At 40.8% G+C, this 25,191-nt stretch overlaps 1 protein-coding gene across 11 annotated transcripts in view; it reads left to right on the top strand.

Annotated features, from left to right (window-relative positions):
- The first annotated feature begins 10,660 nt into the window (after positions 1 to 10,660).
- The window catches only part of DOCK3 (dedicator of cytokinesis 3), a 340,630-nt gene continuing 326,099 nt past the window's right edge, over positions 10,661 to 25,191 (top strand). For 6 of the 11 annotated variants that reach the window (XM_060240011.1, XM_060240010.1, XM_060240016.1 and 3 more), the window contains exon 1: positions 10,661 to 10,924. In XM_060240011.1, coding sequence (XP_060095994.1) covers positions 10,888 to 10,924 — 37 coding nt within the window. In that variant the 5' untranslated portion in view covers positions 10,661 to 10,887. The remainder of the gene's footprint in view (positions 10,925 to 25,191) is intronic. The other 5 variants (XM_060240013.1, XM_060240018.1, XM_060240012.1 and 2 more) reach the window with 1 other exon arrangement.

Here is a 25,191-nt window from a genome sequence, read left to right as displayed (position 1 = left end):
GTACCATTGTTGGATGCTTTAAGATTTCATTCAGGTAAACTATGGCTTCCCCACCCTTTTCCTTAAGGAGAAAGGACAAGCAAACTATCAAATAGCCTGTGTTATTTCTAAGGAAAAGTTGAATAAGTGGATGAATTTTTCCCCATGACCATTAGCTCTTTAACATCTACTGACATATGGCCCTTCTTTACCCCATTCCATATTATACAAAGATAGATTCAGCTGTAGTCAATACTTGTGGCTCTGAAGATGCTTTCTACTGTCATCCATGGGCAACAAAACTGATACAGGAAAAATCAGATAAATAAATGTGGGCTATTGTTAATTGCGTTATAAAGTATCTACCAAAGTATAGCCATCTTGGGTCCCGAATTAATCAGCAGGACTTAAGTCCATATATTTTTCAGTTGGACTGGTTTTAAGTACCATCTTTAAAATCTCTGATTAGTTTATAACTTGTGGGGAGAGGGAATCCCATCTTCTCACCCTACTGATGAACCATCATATCCGGGCCTAATCTTGGAGCCCAGCCTCAATGGCCTGGAGTGGCTCCCAGAATCTGCCGATGTAGCAGCTGAGCCTGGAGTGGCTTCTAACATGCGCCATGGTGGCTGGGCCAAGAGCAGCTCCTAGCATGTGCTGCTGCCATGGCTGGCTCAGTGGGGCTGCTGGCTTCCTCTGCCACCAAGCCAGGTTGCACCACCTTCTTCTGGGCTCAGCTGAATTCAGTGGGTTCCCAGGCTGTGCAGCTGATGTTGCTGTCTCAGCACAAAGCCCTGGGCTGTGAAGCCACCACCACTGGACCCAGCGCCAATGTTGTTGGCTGCCAGAGATAAGTGTTTTACTCCCCCAGTGTATTTTAAAACTCTCCCAGTGTATTTTAAAAAATGTTTAAGATCCCCCTCCCCCCCCAAAAAAAATCTGTTTAGCCTCTGCGTGGCTTCAGTCTGCAGATTTTACCATCTGCAGATGGGGGCCACAAGTGGCTATTAGAATATTAAATCATATGAGTATTTGAAAGATGGCATAGCTGGGGACTTGTAGGCACTCAGTAAACATTTGTCTAATGTTTACTATTACTACTATTCTTTTTGTGAATTTCTTATATTCTTCTGTGAATTAAAAAATGTAGTCCCCTGTGCAAGCACCAGTCATTTCTGACTCTGGGGTGACGTTGCTTTTACGACGTTTTCATGGCAGACTTTTTACGGGGTGGTTTGCCATTGCCTTCCCCAGTCATCTACACTTTCCCCCCAGATGGGTACTCATTTTACCGACCTCAGAAGGATGGAAGGCTGAGTCAACCTTGAGCCAGCTACCTGAACCCAGTTTCCACTGGGATCAAACTCAGGTCGTGAGCAGAGCTTAAGACTGCAGTACTGCAGCTTTACCACTCAACGCCATGGGGCTCTTTCTGTGAATTAAACTCCCCCTCCCCAAATTAAAGATCTGCTCTCCATCTTTCCTGTTACCAATTTCTACCTGTTGCTCCTTTTCTCTGCTTTTAGTCCACTGTGTGCTGGATAGATGGAGAAAACCTCCACAGGGTTGATATTTGAATGGTCATGTCTTGCAACAGAGGTTGCTCATAATGCCCCTTTGATCCCTTCCAAACCTGTGGTCCTATTACATATTGTACTATAATATTAACATGGGAAGAGTTATGACAAAGAGAGCCCAGATAGTCTTGCATTATGAAGCTTACTTAAGTTTAAGATCCAGTTTGGTGTAGTGGTTCAGACTCTTAAATGAGAAAACCAGGTTTGATTCCCCACTCCTCCACATGCAACTGTTGAAGTGACCTTGGGTCAGTCATAACTCTCTCAGAACTGACACTTGATTGCAACATATTATACATCCTGCAATAAAAGCCCTGGGTACAGCACTCAAACAACAAAACGTAATTTCCCCCCCATTATAGGTTTATGTACCCTATTCATCATACCTTGCCAATTTTTTAATAGTTGGGAATGGTCCCCATCCCCTCTAACTGGATTGTTTGACTGGATCTTGTTTTCATCTGTGGTATGCTTTGTAATGTAACAACGACAAAGAAGAAGAAGAAGAGGAGGAGGAAGAGATTGGATTTATATCCCATCCTTTACTCAGAGCCTCAGAGCAGCTTTCAATCTTTCCCCCCTTCCACTCCCCACAACAGACACCCTGTGAGGTAGGTGGGGCTGAGAGAACTCTGAGAACTGCAGCAGCACTGTCTATAAATTTTACTGACACTTGATTGCAACATATTATACACCCAGCAAAGTGGGATCTGGGTCATAAAAGCTTGTATCACAATACACTAATTTTTAAGGTGCCACAAAAGTGATTTTTATATATTTATAAATTTATATTTACAACATCTCCCCTATAATATAATTATCCAAACAAACTGGTCATGGGTTTACCTAATATCCCATTGGCTGATCTACCTGTCACTCAATCTCAATGGAGAGCAACCCCTACCCTTCAGCACCAGAACAGACAAGGATTGAGCCACTGCTTCACAGAGGAGATAAAGACAGCCATCCCTCAATTGGCTGAGGGAGGGAGGAGGAGGGAAACAGTCAGAGAAAGTCTTTCTTCAATTGGCCGAGGGCTCCTCCCTCTCCTCCTCTGGAGGGGAAACAGCCAGAGACAGGGGGGAAATTGTGCCCTGTGGCAGCAGACCAAATACAGACAGAGAGATAGGGAGGGAGGGGGGAGGAAGGGAAAGCAAGACAGAGAGAGAGAGAGTGAAGTCCTGTGTTTAAGATCAATAACATCAGAGAGAGACTGTTCATCTGAAAGGTATCATTAAAGGCTTCTGAGGGAGAATTAATTGGGGCCAGTCCTGACTAGGGTTGCCAGTTCCAGGTTGGTGGGACATTCCTGGAGATTTTGTGGTGGAGCTGGAGGATGGCATAGGAGTTAGGGCTTCAGAGTGGGGGTCTGTCAGATCCCAGGCTCATGCTATAGAAGTTGACTGGGTGATTTCAGACCAGTTACTGACTTTCAGCCTAGCCTGCCTCATGGGGGGGGGGGGGGGGAGAATGATGTAAACTGCTTTGATCCCCCTTCACTGTGGAGAAAGACTGTCTTTTTCCTAGGTAGAGGGGGGGAGGCAATGGAAAGTTGAAGTCAGAGGGCAGATAAAGGGAAGAAGATAGAGTTGCCAACTCTAGGTTAGGAAATTCCTGAATATTTGAGGGGTGGAACCTGGAGAAGGAGGGTTTGAGAAGGGTTGGGACTGCAGGCAGGTACAATGCCATACACTCCACCCTCCAAACCAGCCATTTCCCCCTGGAGAAGCACTGTTGCCAATCTCCAGATGAGAGCTGGAGATCACTCAGAATTACAGCTGATCTCCAGATGGCAGAGATCAGCTCCTCTTGAGGTGAGGGGGAGTGACTGTCTTCACTTGGGTGGGTGGGAAGACAGCAAGGGTGGGGTGCACTCACCCCAAACCTCTTTCTAGACCCCACTGTATTTTGCTTCACAGTGGGCCTTATTCCTAGTTTAACAATATTTTGCTATGACAAAATTTACAAACTCTAGAGGATTGCAGGAATACATTGATAATTGCTGCAACCTTCTAACTAATTAAAAAAAACTATCAAGAGAATTTAATTTTACTAGTTACATTTTCATTATGAGGTCATATTCAGTATTGATTTGTGACATATGCAAGTTACCGGCACATAAGAAAAGCCATTAGAAGCTTATTTCATCCCAGAACCATGGACAGCTCCTTGCCATTTATCATAGTGCTTCGTAAACCATGGTTACACATAGCTTCTTGCCATTTTTCATGATTTCAGAAAAAGCATGTGAAGTTACTGCTAGAAAGATTTATGCAACAACAGTTTTATTTTAGTAGTCTAGTACATGCCTTATAGAATGGTTTCTATGTTCACTGAATCAGCTAGAATAATGAAGGATTTCTCTAAAAATAACTACCATGGAATATTTAATTTGATAGCAAGGTTGCTGTGACTAACACATGAAACAGAGAAGCACTGTGATATGTGGCAGCACAATAATGGGAAAATACATGATATGACCTTTGCATCCATTGCAAAGTGAAAGGCACCTGTTCTGTATCTTTACATAACAGTTCAGTGCTGTCTTTCTTAAAAAACCAAAATGCTATGCGATAAAGCTAATAGTCTTCTGCAATTGACTGAGTCTGTGCTGAAAGCCAAATTAATTTCTGTACTCTCTCTTGTGATTCACATGTGTGGCATACTCCTGAATCAATATGGAAGAATTGTTGTAGTGCTTCTACTCATCTGAGCTGGCCCTCTAGCCCATGGAAATTGCACTAGTGAGAACACCAGTGATACTTTCAGAATACATTGTGTTTTAAATGATAGAAAGCAATGACAGACATGGAAACAAGTATCAAGTGACCTCCTAGAATGTAAATTTGTTTACATTTTCACAATCCTGAAACCAATAGCATAAGCCTTACTTTCTGCTAAACAAACTTCAAGGAACTGCATTTAGCAAATGGAATATTCCATGGCCATTTCTAAACCTTGGACAAATAAGAAAGAGCAACATCCTAGCAACTTTCTAGAACACAGAGAGCATCTTAAGAATGGTATAAACCATTCATATCCAAAATAATTAAGATAAATATGTATTGCTTTGTCAAAAATTGGATAATAAATCATAACAACAAAAATATAAGACCTTGGAAATTCAGGGTTGGTCATAATGAGAATATATTTCAATCAGCAGTAAAGCTGCATCAGTATGGGACTGGGAGTTTTACTACTTATCTCTATTGGATGGTATTCAAAATCTTAATGCCATAAGGGCATCATAGACTGTGGAACCACAGTAGCACAAAGATTCAGAATAGGTTTCCACAGCAACCTCACTGAGCTCTGCAACCTTCATTCTGCTTCATTACATAAACACAGAACATATATGCAGTGAAGATAAAAGGCAATTTTATATATCCAAGTGTTTTATGAAACAACTGCTGGGCAAATATTTCAGTATGCAGAATGAAACAATATTTAATTATTTACAACATTTAAAAGAAGCTATAAAGGGAGCATACCTGTTGAACAGTCAGGGTACTGGGGTATAATATTAAATACAAAGTCTAACTGAAATGCAAATAACCTCTTACAGTTTAACTTTGCATTTTTATAAGATATAAAGAATTTTAATAGGTTAAAAATTAAATTAGAGTCAGCAGTGAAATCTGACATTTATTACTAAATGGGTACTTGGTCTTTTCTCAACAATGCAACTGTTGAGAATTTAAGATCCTTTTTCTTGTAACTAACCCCAGTTAAATTATTTCTAAAATAATTTAAATAAATAAATAATAAATCATACCAAAGCACTTTCTGGATTGAATTTTAGAGATTAATGTCAGACTGTTCAATAGCTATTCATTATATTTGTGTTCTGCTTTTCTTTAGTGAAACTCAAGGTGGCTTACACAGGGTTCCCATCTAGATGGTAACCTATACTTTCTTAGCTTCAGCAATGTGCAATAGTAAAAAAAACCCTAATTTTTTTTTTTTTTTTTAGTATTTTCAAGATAGTGCTGAAATTAGGCTTTTACAGATTATCCGGAAAATACAAATGTATCACAGAAATAACTCCTTTTAAAGCAATTTTCGTAATCAGTCAAATTAGCTTATTTTGTTAGGTAGCATTATAAGTATTTGTACTGAATCAAGTTTGGCATTAGCTACAATTAAAAGGAAAAGAAAGATTGACAAAAACATTGCCTGTGATGTCCTTATATACATAGGCTGACATGAGACAATATACAGTTACAAATTTAACGGGAGGGAGTACTTCAAATCAAATCCACGGTTGCAAGTAGAAATCTTAACACAGAAAGAAATCAGGTTCCTGTTGAAGATCACTTTGGTACTTAAAGCGTTCAGTTTGGTGTAGTGGTTAAGTGCGTGGACTCTTATGTGGGAGAACTTGGTTTGATTCCCCACTCCTCCACTCGCACCTGCTGGAATGGCCTTGGGTCAGCCATAGCTCTAGCAGAGGTTGTCCTTGAAAGGGCAGCTGCTGTGAGAGCCCTCTCAGCCACACCCACCTCAGAGGGTGTCTGTTGTGGGGGTAGAAGATATAGAAGATTGTAAGCTGCTCTGAGTCTCTGATTCAGGGAGAAGGGTGGGGTATAAATCTGCAATTCTTCTTCATATGATCTTACCCATACTGAAGTCACTTAATAAAAGCCTGGCAACAAATGAGAAGCTACAAAGTATAATGATATGCTACAGCTCGTCATTTCTGTGTTTAGTACAGCTTTCAGGTTTTGTGCCTGTCCTTCAGCAAGCTCTAGAAAGTTATGACCATCCTACACCAGATGGGTGATTTGTAAAATCTGTGTTTGCTCAGAATAGCATTTAAGATTATAATCCTAAACAAAGTTAGGAAGCAACTATAACTGAAGTCATGGGAACTAATTTTTGACATATACATGGTACAAGGGAACACATGCTCAAATTTGCATTACTTGGATAAATTGTGCATTCTGTTTGCTTATGCAAGCTGGAATAGCTCAGAACCTATGGTGCAAAATCTCTGTGGACTTCTGCTTGTCCAGTCAACTAATGCAGTCAGCACACATCTTTGATTCCTTTCTTTCCCATCAGCAATATTGTATGGCTGCCATGTGCAATGTTAGGCTATAGCTAAAGAGACAGAAAAAGGCTGCTGCAAGGATGCCATGTGGCTTTTCACTTGGGAAAATGTACACCTGTCCATACTGTGTAGGGAGGCAAGGATATATACCCTCCCTAGTGTGGAAATAACAGCCATACTGAGGAACAGTGATGTCTTTTCAACATTACATTATTCCTGATGTTTCCACAGTACTCTCTATACACCACAAGAGAAAATAAATGAGGCAATAGTGTTCATCTCTCCTCTGCTTTCCTATAAAATGCTTTTAGCATATGTCTCCTTCACTAGGCAAGGTCTGATTTTCTTTGTTGTGCACTCTCAAAGATGGCAGACAAACATCCAAGAAATATTGCTGCTGACCTTGTGAAAATGCTCAGCAACTGTAACATTGAGCCAACCTACAAGAAGAGCAACAATAAATATAATCTAGTAAATGTGATAGTGATTTGATGCCAAATGTTGAGAGCTATTCTGGACAGATTATCAAAGTACTCTACTCTAGGAGTGTTGATTAACTGTTTGAGGGTGGGGTGGATTAATGAAATTCAACATACACACACCATTATTGCACTTGCATTAATAGAAGCAGAATCTAAGTCTGTTACAGCCTAGTAGCACATCAAGGCAAGAATCATTGTGAAAGCTTGGTCAGAGCTTCCAAAACCAAATTGCTTCAGTCCTAGGTACTTTTACTTGATGGTGCATGTTTTAATTAAGCAAACATGTATATGATAAACCTGCATGGATATCATCTTCTAGCACCACAACTTAAGAGGTGCATTAAAGGGTTGTCTAAAACTTTACTTATTTTAAATGCTAGCTCCTATAATTCTATTCAAGAATTCAACATAAGTTCCCATAATTATCTTCTACATCTCATTCTATTGCTGTTTCTCTTGGCCTTGCATTGGTCTATATTTATATTTATTGGACAACAATAAGTAAGAAGGATCATGATCTACTCATGATACTTCTCACTTATTGCTGTCCAATTAATATAGACCAACACTATAAGAAAACTCATGACAAAATTACTAAACCAATATCCCAATTCATTCAAATGTATTTAGTGGCCTCGACCTAATGGAACACCCTCCTTGTGGGACTTGTTACAATTCTTTATTGTAAAACAGAACTGTTCCACTGGAGCTTTGGCTTAGGCACTAAGTGTTGGTCCAGCTCGGCCTCTCTGCCCCACAGAACTACTGCCCATAAAATTACTTCACATGATAAGTCATCCCACAGGAGTCACTAAGGAATGCTCTGGATCTCATTATGGTTTATTGCCATCTTATTTATTGTTTATGCACTTAGTGCAGGTCAGTCTTTTAACTTGACTTTAACATAGCATTTCATTGTTTATATCTGATTCTGTAAGCTGCCTTGAGCCCTTTTTGGGACAGGGCAGAGTACATACCAAACAAACAAACAAATACATAAAATTGTTGTAGATGCTGGCCAGTCAGGTACACAATTTCATTGCTCAGTGGCATTCTGATTAGTAGTATTATCTGATTTGCTTCTGCTGAAGGATATCTACTACTATCATGTAGTAGGCATTTTTCATGGTACAGAAATTATTTCTTATATTTATTTAACACATTTGTATGCTGCTTTTCCACCTGATCGGGGTCGCTAAGGTGGTGCACATAGAACATTAAAAGATTTGAATAATTAAAACAAAATTGAAAATGATAAAATAATGCAATTAAAATATGTAAACAAACAATACCAGAACCAGGGAAGAGGGACAGTAACTGTTATTAGGGGTATGCCAAATGAAACAAAAAAGTCTTCACCTCCTGGTGATAGAGGGAGACAGATTAATATCCCTGGGAGGGAGTTCCAACATTTTGGTGCCAAGACCAGGAAAGCCCTTTCTGGGGTCACCACCCAACTAGCCTCAGACGGCAAGCGCAACTGAAGCAGGGCCTCCAAAGATGACTGAAATGAACAGGTAGGTACATATGGGAGAGGACAGTCCTTAAGGTATGTTGGTCTCAGGCCATACAGGGCTTTAAAGGTCAATACTTTGAACTGAGTCCAGGAGCAAATTGGAAGACAGTGAAGACAGAACAAGATCGGAGTGATGCAGTCCCCGCAACCCATTTCAGTCAACATCCAAGCTGTTGCATTTTTAACCAAGGAACACTATTCAAGGGTGGCTCCACCACATAGAGGTAATCTGATCTAAATGTAATCACCACAGTGGCCAGATCTTTTCTGCCCAAGAAAGGCCAGAACTGGTTAACTGGCTGTGATGGGCAGATTAGGTTTGGTCTCTCCCTAGGAGCAAGCAATAGGAACTGATGGACTATTGGTGAGGACACTTAAACAGCCCTTAGTTCAACTGGAATCAGCTGACTGAGGGAAGAAGAAGTTGGCTTGAGACAGCCTGCGACATAACAGCAACCTGCCACTGAATGAAAGTCAACTTTTTAAAAGCAAAGAATCTAGAATGTGTGAATAGGCCTATGGTTCAAAAGTTAACTCTGAAGAAACATATTTATCTACCTGTTTTACTTTTGTGTTGTGTTAAACCATAACTAAGAGTTAAACTTATTGTTTGTTTAACCCTATGGACTTTATGTTTATGGTCCCAAGGAAAGAAATATATATAACAGGACATGGCAACATGTGACTGAAGTAGAGGCTACATCCCAAGCCCCAATAGCTTCATGCACGGTGCAGTGTCTGATTGAGGGGTGATTGTTAAAGGTGATTGAACCTGTCTGGTACTGTCTCTGTGAATGAGAGAGAGGGGACCTTCTGCGTGAAAAGGTAAGGACTCTCTCTCTATTTTAACAGAGGCAAGAGGGGTGGTGCTGTGATTGCCCGGCCTATCTATAACCATGAACCTGTGCAACAGATGTGGTGATGGGTGGTAGAGCCTCTGAATGGGAGTGAAAAAAGTTAAATAAAGTCAAAGCCGGTAAAAGGCGCTCCTGGTCACAACTGCCACCTATTTATCTAGCAGTAGGATAAGGTCCAAGAGAACCCCCCAGGCCAGGAATCTGCTCCTTTATGGGGAGTTACAACTTCATCCAGAATAGGTGATGGCTTGAATTCCGGGCTAAACCTCCTGCTCTCTCAGGACTGGATCTACATGTTTTTTGAGGGGGAGGGTTTAAAAATGCTGCCCCCTTATGGGCCCATACTATGTTATGGGCCCATAGAATAGAATGGACTCCATACCCAATTTGGCACCCCCTCCTCCGGCAGCGCCTGGAGCAAGCGCCCCCTCCTCTCCCCCTTAGATCCAGCCCTGTGCTCACTAACAGCACCTCCATCTAGTATGAATTAAGCTTCAGTGTATTAGCCTGCATCCACTCAAAAATTGATTCAGACACCAGTTCAAGGTTTCTTCAGCCTCCCTGGGATCGGCTGAAAACATTAGATAGAACTGAGCGTCACCACAGAGCCCACATCTCTGGATGATCTCACCCAGCATTTTCGTGTCTATGTTAAAATGCATATTTTTAACGTTCCTCATCCATAGGATTTCTTCCACACATCAGTTGATATTAAGGCTGTAATTTCTCCTTCTCACCCTCGAGCGTCAGGAAGGATGTGCGTCTTCTATGAAGCAGAGAAATTTTAACGGATTGTCCGCTTCCAGATAAAGAAAGGCCCTGTACGGAAAGAGGCTCCAGGAAACCTCGCGCCTTGTCCAGCCTCCCGGCTCCCAGTCTGGCCTCGGCAGTGCTCGTTTACCAGGCTGGTCGAGGCCGCGCGGGAAGGCTAGGAGCGAAAAGCGTCCGCGCATGCGCCAGATCGCGAAGTGGGTGGGCGCGCGAGTCCTTCAGCAGCGGCGACAACAACAGCGGAGAAGAGGCGGCTGAAGGGCTGTCGGTGCTTCTTCGGGCGCCGTCGGAGAGAGGGAGGCAAGCAGGCCCTTTCGGCTGGATTAAGGCGAGGACTTGGAGGAGCCTCGAAGGGTTGGGGGCACGCTGCGCGTCTCCTTGACCTGCTGCCGCTTCTGCTGCTGTTGCTCTCCGGGGAAGGGAGCCTCGTCCTCCTCCCTCCCCCGCCACCCAGCTCACCTGTCGGCCTAGGAAAGCGGAGAAGACGTCGCCGCCGCCACAGCCGCGGTGCCCGGGGGGCTGTGCGGAGCAGCGGCCCCGGGCTCATCCGGAGAAGCCGCCTCCGCTTGCCCATGAGCACCACGGCTCCAGCGCTCCGCACTGGCAGGGGCCCGCCGGCTGCAGAAGCGGCGCCGGCGGCGGGAGCAGCATGTGGACTCCAACCGAGGAGGAAAAATACGGCGTGGGTAGGTTGGCCGTCTCTTCTCCTTGCGCGCTGGGATGGGGGGGGGGGGCACGTTGAGGTGAATTTTGGGGGAGTGCAGGGGCCGGGCGATGTCTTCTCCTTGTTGCGCATGTTGCCTGTGCCTCGCACTTTTAGAGATTCTCTCAGCTCGCTTCTTTGTCAGAAAATGGCGTTTTGGGAATGCTGTCATTTTTTTTTTAAAGGAGGGTGTTTGGTGGATGTGCGGGGGGGCGGGATGTTGCTGCTGTCGGATGGCAAACTGCAAGCCGCCTCTTCTCCTTTTCGGGAACCGTGGCGTGCGCAATGTTGTTAGCCTCGCTGCTGCAGCCCAGCCCTCCCCCTTAGCCTCCTTTCCTCTCCCATCGCAGGAGGGAAAGCGAAGGAAAGGGGGGAGGGGGGAACTCTGGATTTAATTGCTGTTATTATTTTACAGGTTGTGTTCCAGAAATTAAATAAAAACAAGAGACGTTGTGTGCTTAGCCAATGAAACGGTTCTGTTAGTCTTTTTGATCCCGTGCTGTAGATCGCTGGTGTGGATTTGAAATCCAAGCGAATACTATTTTTATTAATATATATTGTTGAGAGTTTGAAGTACAGTTTTCCGGAGCCCGCGCGCCGGATTAGCCTGCGCAAATAGAAGAAATCGAATCTCATCGTTTTAATCTACTTATTTGTTCAGTGCCTTTCTCTCAGTCTGTCGTCTATGATGATCTTGTTGTGGTTGAAGAGATGGAATCATTACTGTAGCATCGTTAGGGGGCGTCAGTGATGCTCATGCTTTCAGTCAGTATCTTTCAAAGAAGAGTAATCAAAAAGCAACTTGATTGTCTAGAGTCTCTGCACTGTTTAATAAGTTTTGTGGCAATCTGCAGAAACCAGGGCTATAGATAATACCATATTTGTGGCTTGTCTCATCCGCTAGCATGAATTTCCATATTTGTAAAGTTATTAGTGTGACCATTCCCTGTTATTTGCCTTTTAGTTGATATTTTAGTTACATAGCTTGCTTTTCATTATCATACTTGTGTTCCATATTTTGAAAGTATGGATGCTGTTGTAACAGAGATAACAGTAAAAGAAAACCACTAATCACTATGCACTGTGTTAATTTTCAAATTGATCAGCTATAGTCTGAATTGATTTACCTCCCCCCCCCCCAATTTTGTTTTACTTTCTTTCTGCATTGCTTAGATAAATTATGAATTGTGATACTACATTCATTGCCCAATAGGTGTTTGCTCTCATGTAGGTCAGTCTTTTATATTTAAATATGTTTTTGTAATAGTTGGAAAATGCAGGATATGGAGATTCCAGGGAGAGATGCATTTTAACAGTTCAGCTTCGAAAGTGGACATCTGAAGATATTCACAGAGCTTTATTATAACCGTATACATTACACAGTGTGGCAATATGGAATTAGTCAGCATTGTAATAACTCAGTGGAGAAAAAAACTGTTAGTGAAGTAAAGGCTAAAAATGAAGGAAATGTGAGTGAGCAGTTGCTATATTTAATGGTCATTTTTTACTATACTGACATAATATCCTCAAACTGAATTAAGGTCTGGACATCCCATAATCCCATAATCAACTCATGCATTGGCCTTCACAATTGAAAATGGCTGATTTAAATGTAACTTATTTGAACCCAGCTCAGTACATCTCAAATATAAAATGTTAGTCCAGTTAGCTATAGATACAGTTTGCTCATTTTTAATGTGCAGTTGTCTTCTGAATTTTGGTGGCTGTTCTTTTTTCTCTATCATGTTGCAATGCAGTGTTGAGGTTTCATGGTGGCCTTGGAGGCCTGAAATTGTAAATTTTTCATTTCCTTGGTTTTAATCTTTATGTCATCTCAGATTTGTGTCATAGGTGTACAAACGTGATGACAGCATTACCATTTGGATAGCATTAGTTATCCAAATAGAATTTTAATTAATTCACACCTATTCCCTATTTAAATAGAATTTATTTATCCTGAGAAATGCCTGTTTTGAAACATTAAAATGGCCAATAAATTTGAAAATTGGTACCATAAGCAAGGAGAGTTCAGCAGAAATGTTGTGATTATTCTGCATGCTCTAACTGCTTCTGAACAGTTTCTTTTTTCATAGTAAAAAGTGGACTTGGTTGGTTATTATATTCATCCCTGTTTGTGATCATGATTAGCCTGGAACTTCAGCACTTTGCCTTTTCACTATGACTATATGTTGACAATAATTTAGAAATAAAAGTATGCAACATAAACATAAATATCATGTTGTGAAACATTAAAGTGTAAGCAAGACATCTCCAAACACAATTTTCTACTATTAACAAAGAACCGGCTGGCACAGTAGGCAAAATTATATGGTGCATCTCTTGCTGGAGTGTATCATTTGAATCTGCAGATGCGGAAACTGCATTTTTAAATGCTCTGCTATATAAAAAGATCCATTTTGTGTACATTGAAAAATTGTCATAAGGAATGTACATCTCACATGGACTGAAGAAAAGTTTGCACACAATGTCCATAAAGGGAGGCTGCTGCCTATGCTTTTCCTTAGTTGTGGTGTATTTGACACTGGGAAGTTTCTGGAACCTTAGCTGTTGCTTGTAGAGTAGCTCAGGGACAGAGATCCCTTGGCCAGGATCCAAGGACCTAGTTAGTATCATGCAGAGGGCTTGCAATAGCCCAGTAATTTTAAAAGCATTTTTTAAAAATAGTTGTCCTTCAAGTTTAAAACTTGTGTTAAGAGGAAAGGGGCAAATGTTTGTAAATACGTGTGTATGTATATAGTCCCCTTGTGTACATGGGACTAATTGGATGTCTTGATTGTGACCTTTGTTCTGAATGCTCATCGGCTCAGTCAAGATGGATTTCAACTCTGGTGTCTTAAAGACAGCTCTTCAGGTCTTCTAACAGAGTTCATTTTAAGCAGGGCTTTCTGTACAGAAACTAGGCAGAAAAATCACTCAACTTTTGATTTTCACATTATTTGAATATCTGTACAGAAAATGCATATTTCCATACAAAAATTCATGAAAACTTGTTTCACTCTAGGAAAATCTTACAGTAGCATTGCTTGAGGCATATTTATCCATATTTGTTTACTTCTTCATATAATTATGATTGGGCTGGTGATTGAGCAGCTTGTGAGAGAACAACTTCTACTGGCACTTCTGGATGACCCTTTCAATATGGTTCCAGGCCAGGAGTTTAGGCCAGTTTGTTTTCAGACTCTAAAACAGCATTATTGGCCTTGGTAGATAATCTTTAGGTACAATTGAATCAATTGATGTTGATATTATAGATTGGGTGGAAAGTGGCATAACATGTTTTAATAAATAAATATTATTGGATTAATCAGCAGCATTTGATATGGTTAGCTATGATATTTGCTGAATAAACTATAACAAAATATTTGAAACAAAGAGTTTCTATAGGAGATAGTGTCAGCTAGTTGAGATCTGAAGTGTGGAGTGCCCTAGGTGTGGAGTTCCCGGGTGGGTTTGTCACTAATTTGCAGATGACATCCAGATTTACATTTGAATATTTAAACCTCCAGAGGCAGCTGTGAAGGTCCTGAGCCAGTGGCTTAAGACTGTGATAGTGACTGAGGGTAAAACAAACTATAGCTTAATCCAGGCAAGATGAGAATACATTGGTTGGGAAGTCAGAATGTTTGGATAGTACTGATCTACCAGACCTAGATAAGGTTAGATTCTCTAGATTCTCTAGAGAGCCAGTTTGGTGTAGTGGTTAAGTGTGCGGACTCTTATCTGGGAGAACCGGGTTTGATTCCCCACTCCTCCACTTGCACCTGCTAGCATGGCCTTGGGTCAGCCAGAGCTCTGGCAGAGGTTGTCCTTGAAAGGGCAGCTGCTGTGAGAGCCCAATCCAGCCCCACCCACCTCACAGGGTGTCTGTTGTGGGGGAGGAAGGTAAAGGAGATTGTGAGCCGCTCTGAGACTCTTCGAAGTGGAGAGCGGGATATAAATCCAATATCTTCTTCTTCAATATCTAGAGTAGTAGATCAGATTAAGATCTTGGGTACTCTTGGGCATGGTGGTGTGGTGTTGATTGATAAATAGGTTGGTGCTGTAACTAGAAGTGCCTTCATTCAGTTGCATTTTGCTTGTAATCTGGCCCCTTAATTTTGACTCTGCACTAAGACTCCAGTCTTGGGTCAGCTACACAGAACTTGTAACTCCAGTACTGTATCTATTGCACTGGTTACCTGTTTGTTTCCAGGACCAGTTCAAAGCAGCTGTACCTTTAAAGCCCTTCATGACCTACGTCTTTCATAATTGTTCCTCTGCATCTCTTAGTATTCTATCAGGCACCATTTACATTCTTCAGACAACTTTCTCCCTTAAGAACATAAGAAGAGCCTTGCTGCATCAGACCAGTGGTCCATTCTGTCTTATACAGTGACCAGCTAGTTCCTCTGGAGGGCCAACAACAGGGCATAGAGACTGAGACCTTCCCCTGATGTTGTCTCCTGATGATGGGATTCAGAGGTTTAGTGCCCCTGAATGTGGAGGTTCCCCTCAATCACCATGGCTAGTAGCCACTGATATACCTATGATCCATGAATCTATCCTATCCCCCTTTAAAGCTGTTTATTCTTGTGGCCATCACTACATACTCTAGCAGTGAATTTCACATTTTAATTCTTCTCTGTGTAAAAAAAAAATCCTTTTGTCTGTCCTGAATCTTCTGCCCATCAGCTTCATTGGATGCTCTCGATTACTAGTATTTTGAGATAGCAAGAACAATTTCTCTTTGTCAGCCCTCTCTACCTCATGCATAATTTTATAAACCTCTGTAATGTCCCCCTTAGCTATTTCCTTGTAGGGAAGGTGCTTCAACTGCCCAATCATTTTGGTCTTCCCTCCTTCATACCCTTTTCCAGCTCTGCAATGTCTTTTTTGAGATACAGTGACTTTATGATGCCCTCCCTCAGAATTGACTATATGACGTGGTTAGGTCATGGGCTTTTTTTCTGTGGTAGACCCAGTCCTCTGAAGCAGCCTGCTGGAATGAGAAAAGAAGGTGCACTAACTTGCAGAATTTATAAAGGTTTTATTGAATTTTTATTTATTTACATTTTATTTAGTTATTTAATTTTAAATCTCTGAATTTTTTTGTATCTTGATAATGAACAGTTATGTTGTTTTTATGCCTTTGAAACTTGTTTTCCTAGCCATTGTAAGTCCAAGGAGATAGGTGGATGGAAACATTTTAAATAAATTTGTGGAAGTGTACAACAAAATATGGTGATGACTACTGACTTGGATGGCTTTAAAAGCAGATTAACACATTCATGGATGGGTGTATTAGTCACTAAGGTGAATTAGTGACTATAAATGGAACTTCCTAGAATCAAAATCAATATGTAGAATGCTGAGTGCAAGCAGCTAACAGTGTGTAAGGGTATTGTCATCATAGTTTACTTGTGGGAAACATCTGGTTGACAAGTATTGGAAACAGAATGCCGGACTGCATGGACAATGTGGGTTCCAGCAGGGGTCTGCTTGTGTCTCATGGGTTTCCTAAGTTTCTGTGTGTGCAAAGCCAAAGTATATTTTCTAGAAATTTGGGACTTAAGTATTCATCAAGTCTAAATTTTAAAATATGAAAGTCTTAGATTTCTTTAAACAAAACTGTAAATATGCTACTTAAGTTGGTATATATCTTAGTTTTTGCTCTCTGAGAAGTAGGAAAAAATAAACATTGCAATAGAAACTTTCTATTGTGTAGTAAACAAAAACATTTCTTATTTAGACTTGTGAACAGCCATAGTATTGTCAGTATTACAGCTTTACTGCAGTTTTGGACATTGAATTAAACTTAAAAACACAGAAAGTGCAGACCTCTTCATGTACACTAGGGGTGTCATCTGTTATGAGAGATGAATCTGATATATGTAAGTCATTTGGGCCATGTGTATCATAAATTATCAAAATGCAAGATTTACTGTTAAGTTAGTGTTCATTTGTATTAATCACTTTGCTAGTATCACTTAATTAATCATGATGAATCAAGGGCAAAGGCAGGAATTAAATATTTTAATGTATAAATAAATACAAACAGTATTTTATGCTATTTTTTCTGACTGCGCTTTGGAACTCTACTGCATAAACATAATTTTTACTTTAAAATGAAAGAGCCACCTGGATCTTCAAGGCCACTGGCTGCTCTGTCAACAGACTGAGGGAGGAGGTGAAATGGACAGGTAGCAGGAAACATGAGAAGATCTTCCCAGAATTTTCCTCTGTTGTGATTAGCCTGCCATCCTATGCATTTCTGCAGGAGACCTGCTGCCCAGAAGATCCCTACTGCACAGCACATTTTAATTTATTTATTTACTTACTTTGGATTTATATGTTGCCCACTCTGCAAGTGGATTCTGGGCAGCTAGCAGTCATGGTAAAAAACAATTTGAATTACAGTTTTAAAATGATAAAAACATCTACAGACAATTTAAAAACTAGATATTTGGTGCTATGGAAATTTTTTTTTTAACATAGGCAGATCAGATTATATTGATGTCTCAGTTCTTCTGTTAATCTGTTAGTGGTCCTACTGATGGTATTGTTCAGCAGCATAGCAGTGGCAGTCTTATCCCACATTACTTGTTGTAGGCCTGTCGAAAGAGTCCGGTTTTACAGGCCCTGTGGAATTGGGAGAGGTCCTACAGGGCTCTTATGGCCTCTGGGAGAGCATTCCATAACGTCGGTGCTGCCACTGAGAAGGCCCTGGTCCATGTAGAGCTTAGTCTGGCCTCACTTGGTCTGGGGATGGATAGCAAATTTTGGACTCCCAAATGCATTGCTCTCTGGGGTGTGCATGGGGAAAGGTGGTCCTTTAGATAGACAGGTCCTTGACCATATAGGGCTTTAAAAGGCAATACCAACACTTTGAAACAGACTCGGTACACAATAGGCAGCCAGTGCAGCTTTTTAGCACTGGTTGAATGTGCTCCCATTGAGGGAGCCCCATTAACAACTGTGCTGCAGCATTCTGCACTAGCTGCAATTTCTGGGTCAGAGTCAGAGGTAGCCCCATGTAGAGGGCATTACAGTAGTCTGTTCTTGAGGTGCGCATAGCATGGATCATCACTGCTAAGTCGTGGTGCTCCAAGATGCCTTTGGAAAAACCCTTCCAGACGTGCAAGTGCTCCCCCTTCCCTGGCGGGGAAAGCAAATTCAGCTCCATCAGAGCTCAGCTTATGGTGATGCCTTTCTTGTTTCTCACTGTTTTTTCACTGATCTCTCCAGAGCTTCCTTTTACCATTTGCACTAATGCACCACCTCTGACTGGCCTCCTTTTCACTCCATTTCTAACCTGACCTGAGCCTGCCCTAAAAGGGTATCTCACTACCCCACTTACAAGCAGCTTTGCCTACCCTTGTTGCACAGCAGCTACTTAGCGAGAGGGGGCCTTGTAAGTCATATGAATAGGGTTGCCTTATTTGACCTCCCCCCAATATAAACTGATGGTGGTGGAAAGTGCCATCAAGTCACATCTGATTTTTGGTGACCCCATATACACTATGTCATATTAATTGAATACCAAATTAGCCACATTTAAACAGTAATAATATCCTTTAAATTGTATATGTTTCTGCTGTATACAGAGGAATTTCTATATAATGCTGTAGACTATATAATGCTGTAGACTATATAATGCATCATAATACACAGTTCTCAGAAAGCATTTTGAGAGAATAAAGTCTGGACTTCAATATCTTTTGTTCATTCCAAAAGAAGATATGTTTCATATTAACTGCCCCCCCCCCATGTTTTCATATTTTTTTCCCACTGGGATCACTGGAAAGGTCTGTAGGGGAAAACTTTGAGTTTTGAGAACTTTCCCAGCCACCCCATAAGGCTCTTAGGTCTCTCAGATTTAAATCTCAGTCTTCTATATGATGATGATGATAATATTGGATTTATACCCCACCCTTTACTCTGAATCTCAGAGGCTTCGAGTGGCTTACAATCTCCTTTACCTTCCTTCCCCACAATAGACACCCGGTGAGATAGGTGGGACTGAGAGCTCTCACAGAAACTGCCCTTTGAAGGACAGCCCTGTGAGAGCTATGGCTGACCCAAGCCCAAGGTGGGGAATCAAACCTGGTTCTCCCAGATAAGAGTCCACACACTTAACTACTACATCAAAAGGTAGTGGACAAGGTGCATTATCAGCAGTTTATCTACTTAGAGAGAATGCCTGGAACACAAATAGATCATGAGTTTTCAGCATTCTTCAAGGCTAGGTCTCTGCAAGACTGAACCTTTACACAAATTCTGATGTTTCACTGTGGCTTGCATGAGGTCATAAAATTAAATTAGAATAACATGTAACGTACATTTTATTGATGAAACAAGAAAATACTAAACCCGTACTCATCACTGAACACTGATTTTGCTAATTCAGTTTAACTTTTTGATTTTGATTTCTATATGCTGCTTTCAACATTTACTATCTTAAACTGTTACATTATAGTTATGTCTTTAAATTGTAGCTCTGCAATGTGCTTCTATTTGTTGCATATTAAAGTAATATAAAATATTGTTCTGGTGCAGTTTCCTGGGAGTGGTAAAAAACACTGATTCTACTTGATAATATCGCCCTTGTTAAGTATATGCCAAGCTAAAGCTGAATTATTGAAGCTTTGGAAAAGAGATGATACCTGTATTAAGCCACTTTGTTCTGAATCTTAGAAAAGCTGTCTGAGTGTCAAGGTTTGGGTTTACCTAGGTCAAAATGCAAATTTCCTCAGCTGACAAAATCTGGCTGCTTTATGGATTCCTATTTCCCTAAGAAGTTTTCTGCCTTGGAGTATAGAGTTTTTCAGCATGTACAGGTAGGCACAAGAAAACCTAAGTAGCTGTTTAGGGTACCTGAGTGCTCAGCAAGGATATTAAATATCCCAGAGCTACTGGTGCTAGGAGGATACTTCCATTTCAGCATTCTAGGCTCCAGGGAGAAGTGGAGGCTTTGCAGAGAGATGACTTCAAGACCTTCATGAAAAGTTATAGGGAAAGAGAAGAAGAGAATAGGGTAGGATTCATGGTCTTGTGGGAGAATCTGAGCTTGCAGTGTGGACACATTCATATACCATTAAACTCCCCATATCATGAAGGGTATAATGGGGTTTCAAAATTGGCGTGTATAAATGAGCTATTGCCAATTTTGGGAATAAGTAGCACATATAACTGAGCTCATTTTCAAACCAAGCTGAATGGAGATTACCCTTTGTTATTGTCTTTTCCAGGCTCAGTGTTAAGGTCAGCTTCTTCAGGCAGATGTTGACAACACTTCAGAGGTGGCTTCTGTTACAGCCTGACAAGTTGCCTAGCCTGGCCCCAGGAACAGCCTGCCTTCTCATTTTGGGCAGCAGTAAAAATTGGTCTTCTTTCCAGCTGTCCATTCCTTGCTGGCATGCCATACATTCTCCCCACTCTTTCCACCAGGACAAGAAGGAGGACTGGAGTGGAGCTGCTGGTTCTTGTTGCTTCCTCTCTTCTTCCCGAGAAACCAGGTGGCAATGTCCAGGAGTTGTCAGTGAGAGAGAGAGTGCAAATGAGGGGGAGGCAGGTACTGCGCCTGGATGCCACCTGCCTGTAGGCCACTTGAGCAAGTGGCAGATAACACCAGCCAAGAGAAGCATTGATGCTCTTTGTTGCCAACTTGTTCATTCACTCTCAGGGTGGTTCTCCATTTGGATTGCTTCAGAAATAAACTTCTTTGTATTCCTTTTAGCTCTGCCAGTACTGAAGGGGCCTAAATTAGAGTGGAAGTCCTGCCTTGCTGCTCCTTGTAGCAGGGAGACTGTGGCTTGGATTCACTAGAGATTTTGGTGGATGGAAGGATGTTCTGTCTACATAGCAGAACATCCCTGTCTCCCACTTCCTGTAGCAGCCCAAAACACGTTATGAAATGTTGCTCCTAGGAATAAGGAGACTTGGAATAAGGTGGGCATGTAGCCAGAGGTCTGCGGTGTGTGTGTGGGGGGGGGGATGGGGAACTAACAAATATTACCATCCCTTCTATTCACAGATATACCTCGGCTACATCCAGGCTCCTTTGTTCATATGTTAGTGGGCATGTGATGTGTAAGGAAACTGCACAGTGGAGATCAGTGACAGTCCTCTCCACAAACCTAGGACTGGCACTAATCTCCACAGAATGTTGGCTTACATGTAAGTACTGCTAACGCTAGGATACTTGGCTTGTGTTACTATAGCACAATGATCTCTGCAGCCATATCAATGCACAATTCAGCACTTCAGTTACTGTGGACTTTGCTTATGTCTCGCAGAGATTGTAAAAATCAAAATTGGAGTAAATTTTTTTGCTCAAAATTTGCACACAAAATTGTAGATGTTATAGAACTTTGCAGAAAAAAATGTAGATTTACTTTATTAAGGTGCTGGAGAACTATACAAGCCCTAAGCTAGCCTCAAGTGTCAAGCTCAAGCAAGCTCTTGAACTGACAGTAGTGGATATATCTTGGGTTGCTTTAGCTTCAGTTTTGCGTGACAAAATCAAATGATTTTTTCAGACTCAAAATCTATGTTACTTAGGAAATATTTTACTTGTCAATCACAGTTTCAGCCTTAAACGTGACCTTTAAATATACTAATTGGCTTACTTGTGAGTGTGTGGTTAGGGTTGTATAGCATTATAGTGACTGTAATGATATCAAACTTCTCAAAATATATAGTACCTCATTTGAGATGTTTACTAATTATTTTATATTATAATGTATGGTACATCAGAACTTTTTTGTATTAGTATGCAACAAATAGCATAGTAGTTGTTGCTTGCCATGAAAATCTTTAATCTTGTGTAGGTTGGAACAAGGATAGTGCTTTAAAAATGTATTTATTCTTGACTAAATAAGATATGCTTAAAGCTTTTTAAATCAAGTCTCCTAAATAATGCATTCACATATTGAAGGCTACCCTTAAAAATCTCCTTTGCAAAACCATTGTAGGTATAATGTTCAGTCTTGCAAACACAAAAGCTCTGCAATAACATGGGATGGTAAGATAGTACATTTGGGATTGGGTTTTGTTTTTTTTAATTTTGGGTACCCCCCCCCCCAAAAAAAAAAAATAGGAATGAGGATACTCTGTGAGCACTCAGGTTCAAACTACCATAGTTGATTTTGAGGACTTGCTTTTTGATCAAAGAAAATGCTTGGTTTTGTCCATCTCAAAAAAATATCACCAGTCAGCATTCCAACTTTCATCAGTTCCTTATCCAGGGTTTCCACCCAAGTTGATCTGTGGTATCCCTATTTTAAGCAGCTAACAAACATCTTCAACAAAGAGCTCTTTTAATCTCAGTTTGAAGGCAAAAAGCCATGCTCTTGCTTCTGAAGATACCTGTCCAAATTCTGCCTATAATACAACGTTTGACATGCAGCAGGAAATATTCAATATTTTCCTTAAGAACTGGGCTAGTGTATATTTCCTATTCCAAAATATATACTAAGATCCCTTCCTGGGTTTCTCTGATAGAAGCATTTACCCACCCCAGTTTATGAACAGACAAAAATTTATTGACCTATGGTGATCTGTTAGATAATTATTTGCTTTTAAAAGCTAATGAGGAACTGAAAGATCAGAATGTAAATTTAGATTGGTGGACAAAAGCCCAACTAGATTCAAGATATGCAAAAGATAAAATAATTGACTTTGAGAAGGAAAAATTATTATTTGATAAGATCATTTGTGGCCAGAATGAGAAAATAATTTAAAATGTCTATGCTTTTTTGCTTCAAATGAAAATGGAAGATGAGATGGTAAAAGAATCAATGATGAAGTGGGCACAGAATGTGGGCCATAGCATTCAGTTTGACCAGTGGGAACGAATATGGTCCACCAATATAAAAATGACAAAATCCACTACTCTTAAATAAAACATACCCAAAATGTATAAGGGAGTTTCCGAAACACGTTGGAAATGCGGGAATAAGGAGGGATCCTTCTACCATATGTGGTGGACATGTAGAGAAGCTAGAAGGTATTGGTCTATGGTACATGAAGTGATCCAAAAAATGTATAACAACACAATTTTATTTAAACCAGAATTTTTCTTGTTGAATATTATGCCAGACGTAACAGATAAGAGTTTGAAACATATGTATGTACACTTAGTAACTGCAGCTAGAATTTTGTACACTAAGACCTAGAAGAAGGAGACACCAACGAAATCAGAACTAATCGTGAAGTTACTGGAAGTAGTAGAGATGGACATTCTTACTGACTTAGTGAAAGAAGGAGCAAATATGGTCACCTCTATACGTATGGCTGGAAAATCCTGCCAATAAGCTTTTATAGATGTTAGAGGAATATCATAGAGGTTCAGAGTTCATTGACTTAAAACTGAAATGATGATAGGTATATAAATGTGTAAACCATTATCAATAGTGTGCAGTGTGATTCCTTATCCTTTCCCCCCCTGTTTCCCCTCCCCTTTTTGTTTCTGTACCCTTCTTATCCCATAAACTTTATAAATTGTTGAATTACTAAGAATTGGGCTAGTGGTTGGTCGGTATTATCAGAGAGAGCTTTAATCCATGTATCTGGACTGTAAAGAATGAGGGCAGCAATTTTCAAATTAAAGACTTGCACTGCTTCAGGAATATACTCCTCCCCCCCTATTGTGGGAAAAGCTATTTATGGCATTTGCACAAGGTTTTGCTTTGTTATGCACTGTTCCAAATTAGGGGGTCAAAGAGAACAGAATCCCTAAATAGGAGAAAGCCTTGTCTTGATAGACCATTGAGATGGGTTCCATTTTCTTGTCTTGATGAAAACTAGGATCTTAGATTTTGGGTAGTTATCACCAAGCTTTCTTAACAACAATAACTGGAGGAAGATTATTGCAAGGCCCTTTTTTAGTCTGACACTGGCTTGAGACAAAATCACGGCATCATCCACATAAAGCAAAATAAATATACCAATCTCAGCCAATTTTGGTGGATGGCAGTAATCATCAAAAGGTGCCAAGAAGCATCCCTGATAAACTCCCTTTTCAAAATTCAATGGATTTGTTAAATTCCTATTGTACCCACATTGTACTTGTGCCGTCAAACCCATATATAAATGTTGAATAAATCCTAGGAGCCTTTTGTCCGTGGTGGTTTGATTTTTTTTTTTGTTCCACCATTTAGGGCAATTTACAGAATCGAAGATCCCCTTAAGGTCAATAAAATTTGCATGTAACACCCCCCAAAAGATGTTTGTTTAATTCGATTTATACCCCGCCCTCCAAGCCTGTGGTTTCTGCCCCAGTTTGGCTTCTGATTCCATCCAATCCTGGAGCTCCTTTAGTAAATAAGCAGAATTTGGTTTTCCTGGAATGTAGAGAAGGCTGACTGGTCAATAACAGGATGATGAAGAAGAAGAATTGCAGATTTATACCCTGCCCTTCTCTCTGAATCAGAGATGCAGAGCGGCTTACAATCTCCCATATTTTCTTCCCCCACAACAGACACCCTGTGAGGTGGGTGGGGCTGAGAGGGCTCTCACAGCAGCTGCCCTTTCAAAGACATAAGAACATAAGGGAAGCCATGTTAGATCAGGCCAATGGCCCATCCATTCCAACATTCTGTGTCACACAGCGGCCAAATATATATATATATATATATATATATATATATATATATATATATATATATATATATATATACACACACACACACACACACACACACACACACACTGTGGCTAATAGCCACTGATGGACCTCTGCTCCATATTTTTATCTAACCTCCTCTTGAAGGTGGCTATTCTTGTGGCCGCCACCACCTCCTATGGCAGTGAATTCCACATGTTAATCACCCTTTGGGTGAAGAAGTACTTCCTTTTATCCGTTTTAACCTTTCTGCTCAACCTCTGCCAGAGCTATAGCTAACCCAAGGCCATTCCAGCAGGTGCAAGTGGAGGAGTGGGGAATCAAATCCGGTTCTCCCAGGTAAGAGTCCACGCACTTAACCACTGCACCAGACTGGCTCTCTTGGGTCACTTCTGGATCCCTTTTTAAATATTGGGGCAATAATATAATGTTTCCATGAATCAGGTATTTGCCTACTGATGTTAATTTGAGTGAAAACTGGGGCTGGGACTATGGCCCATTATAGTGGATTAGCCTTGAATAGCTTATTAGAGATTAGATCAGAACCTGGAGCTTTTCCTAATTTTAATCCCTTGATAAGGCAAATAGCCTCCTTAATCGATACCTCCAGCCAGGATGCTGTTGCA

This window comes from Heteronotia binoei, chromosome 5 (assembly GCF_032191835.1).
Source record: "Heteronotia binoei isolate CCM8104 ecotype False Entrance Well chromosome 5, APGP_CSIRO_Hbin_v1, whole genome shotgun sequence".
Taxonomy (NCBI): Eukaryota; Metazoa; Chordata; class Lepidosauria; order Squamata; family Gekkonidae; genus Heteronotia; species Heteronotia binoei.
This window is presented reverse-complemented; position numbering and strand designations above follow the sequence as displayed.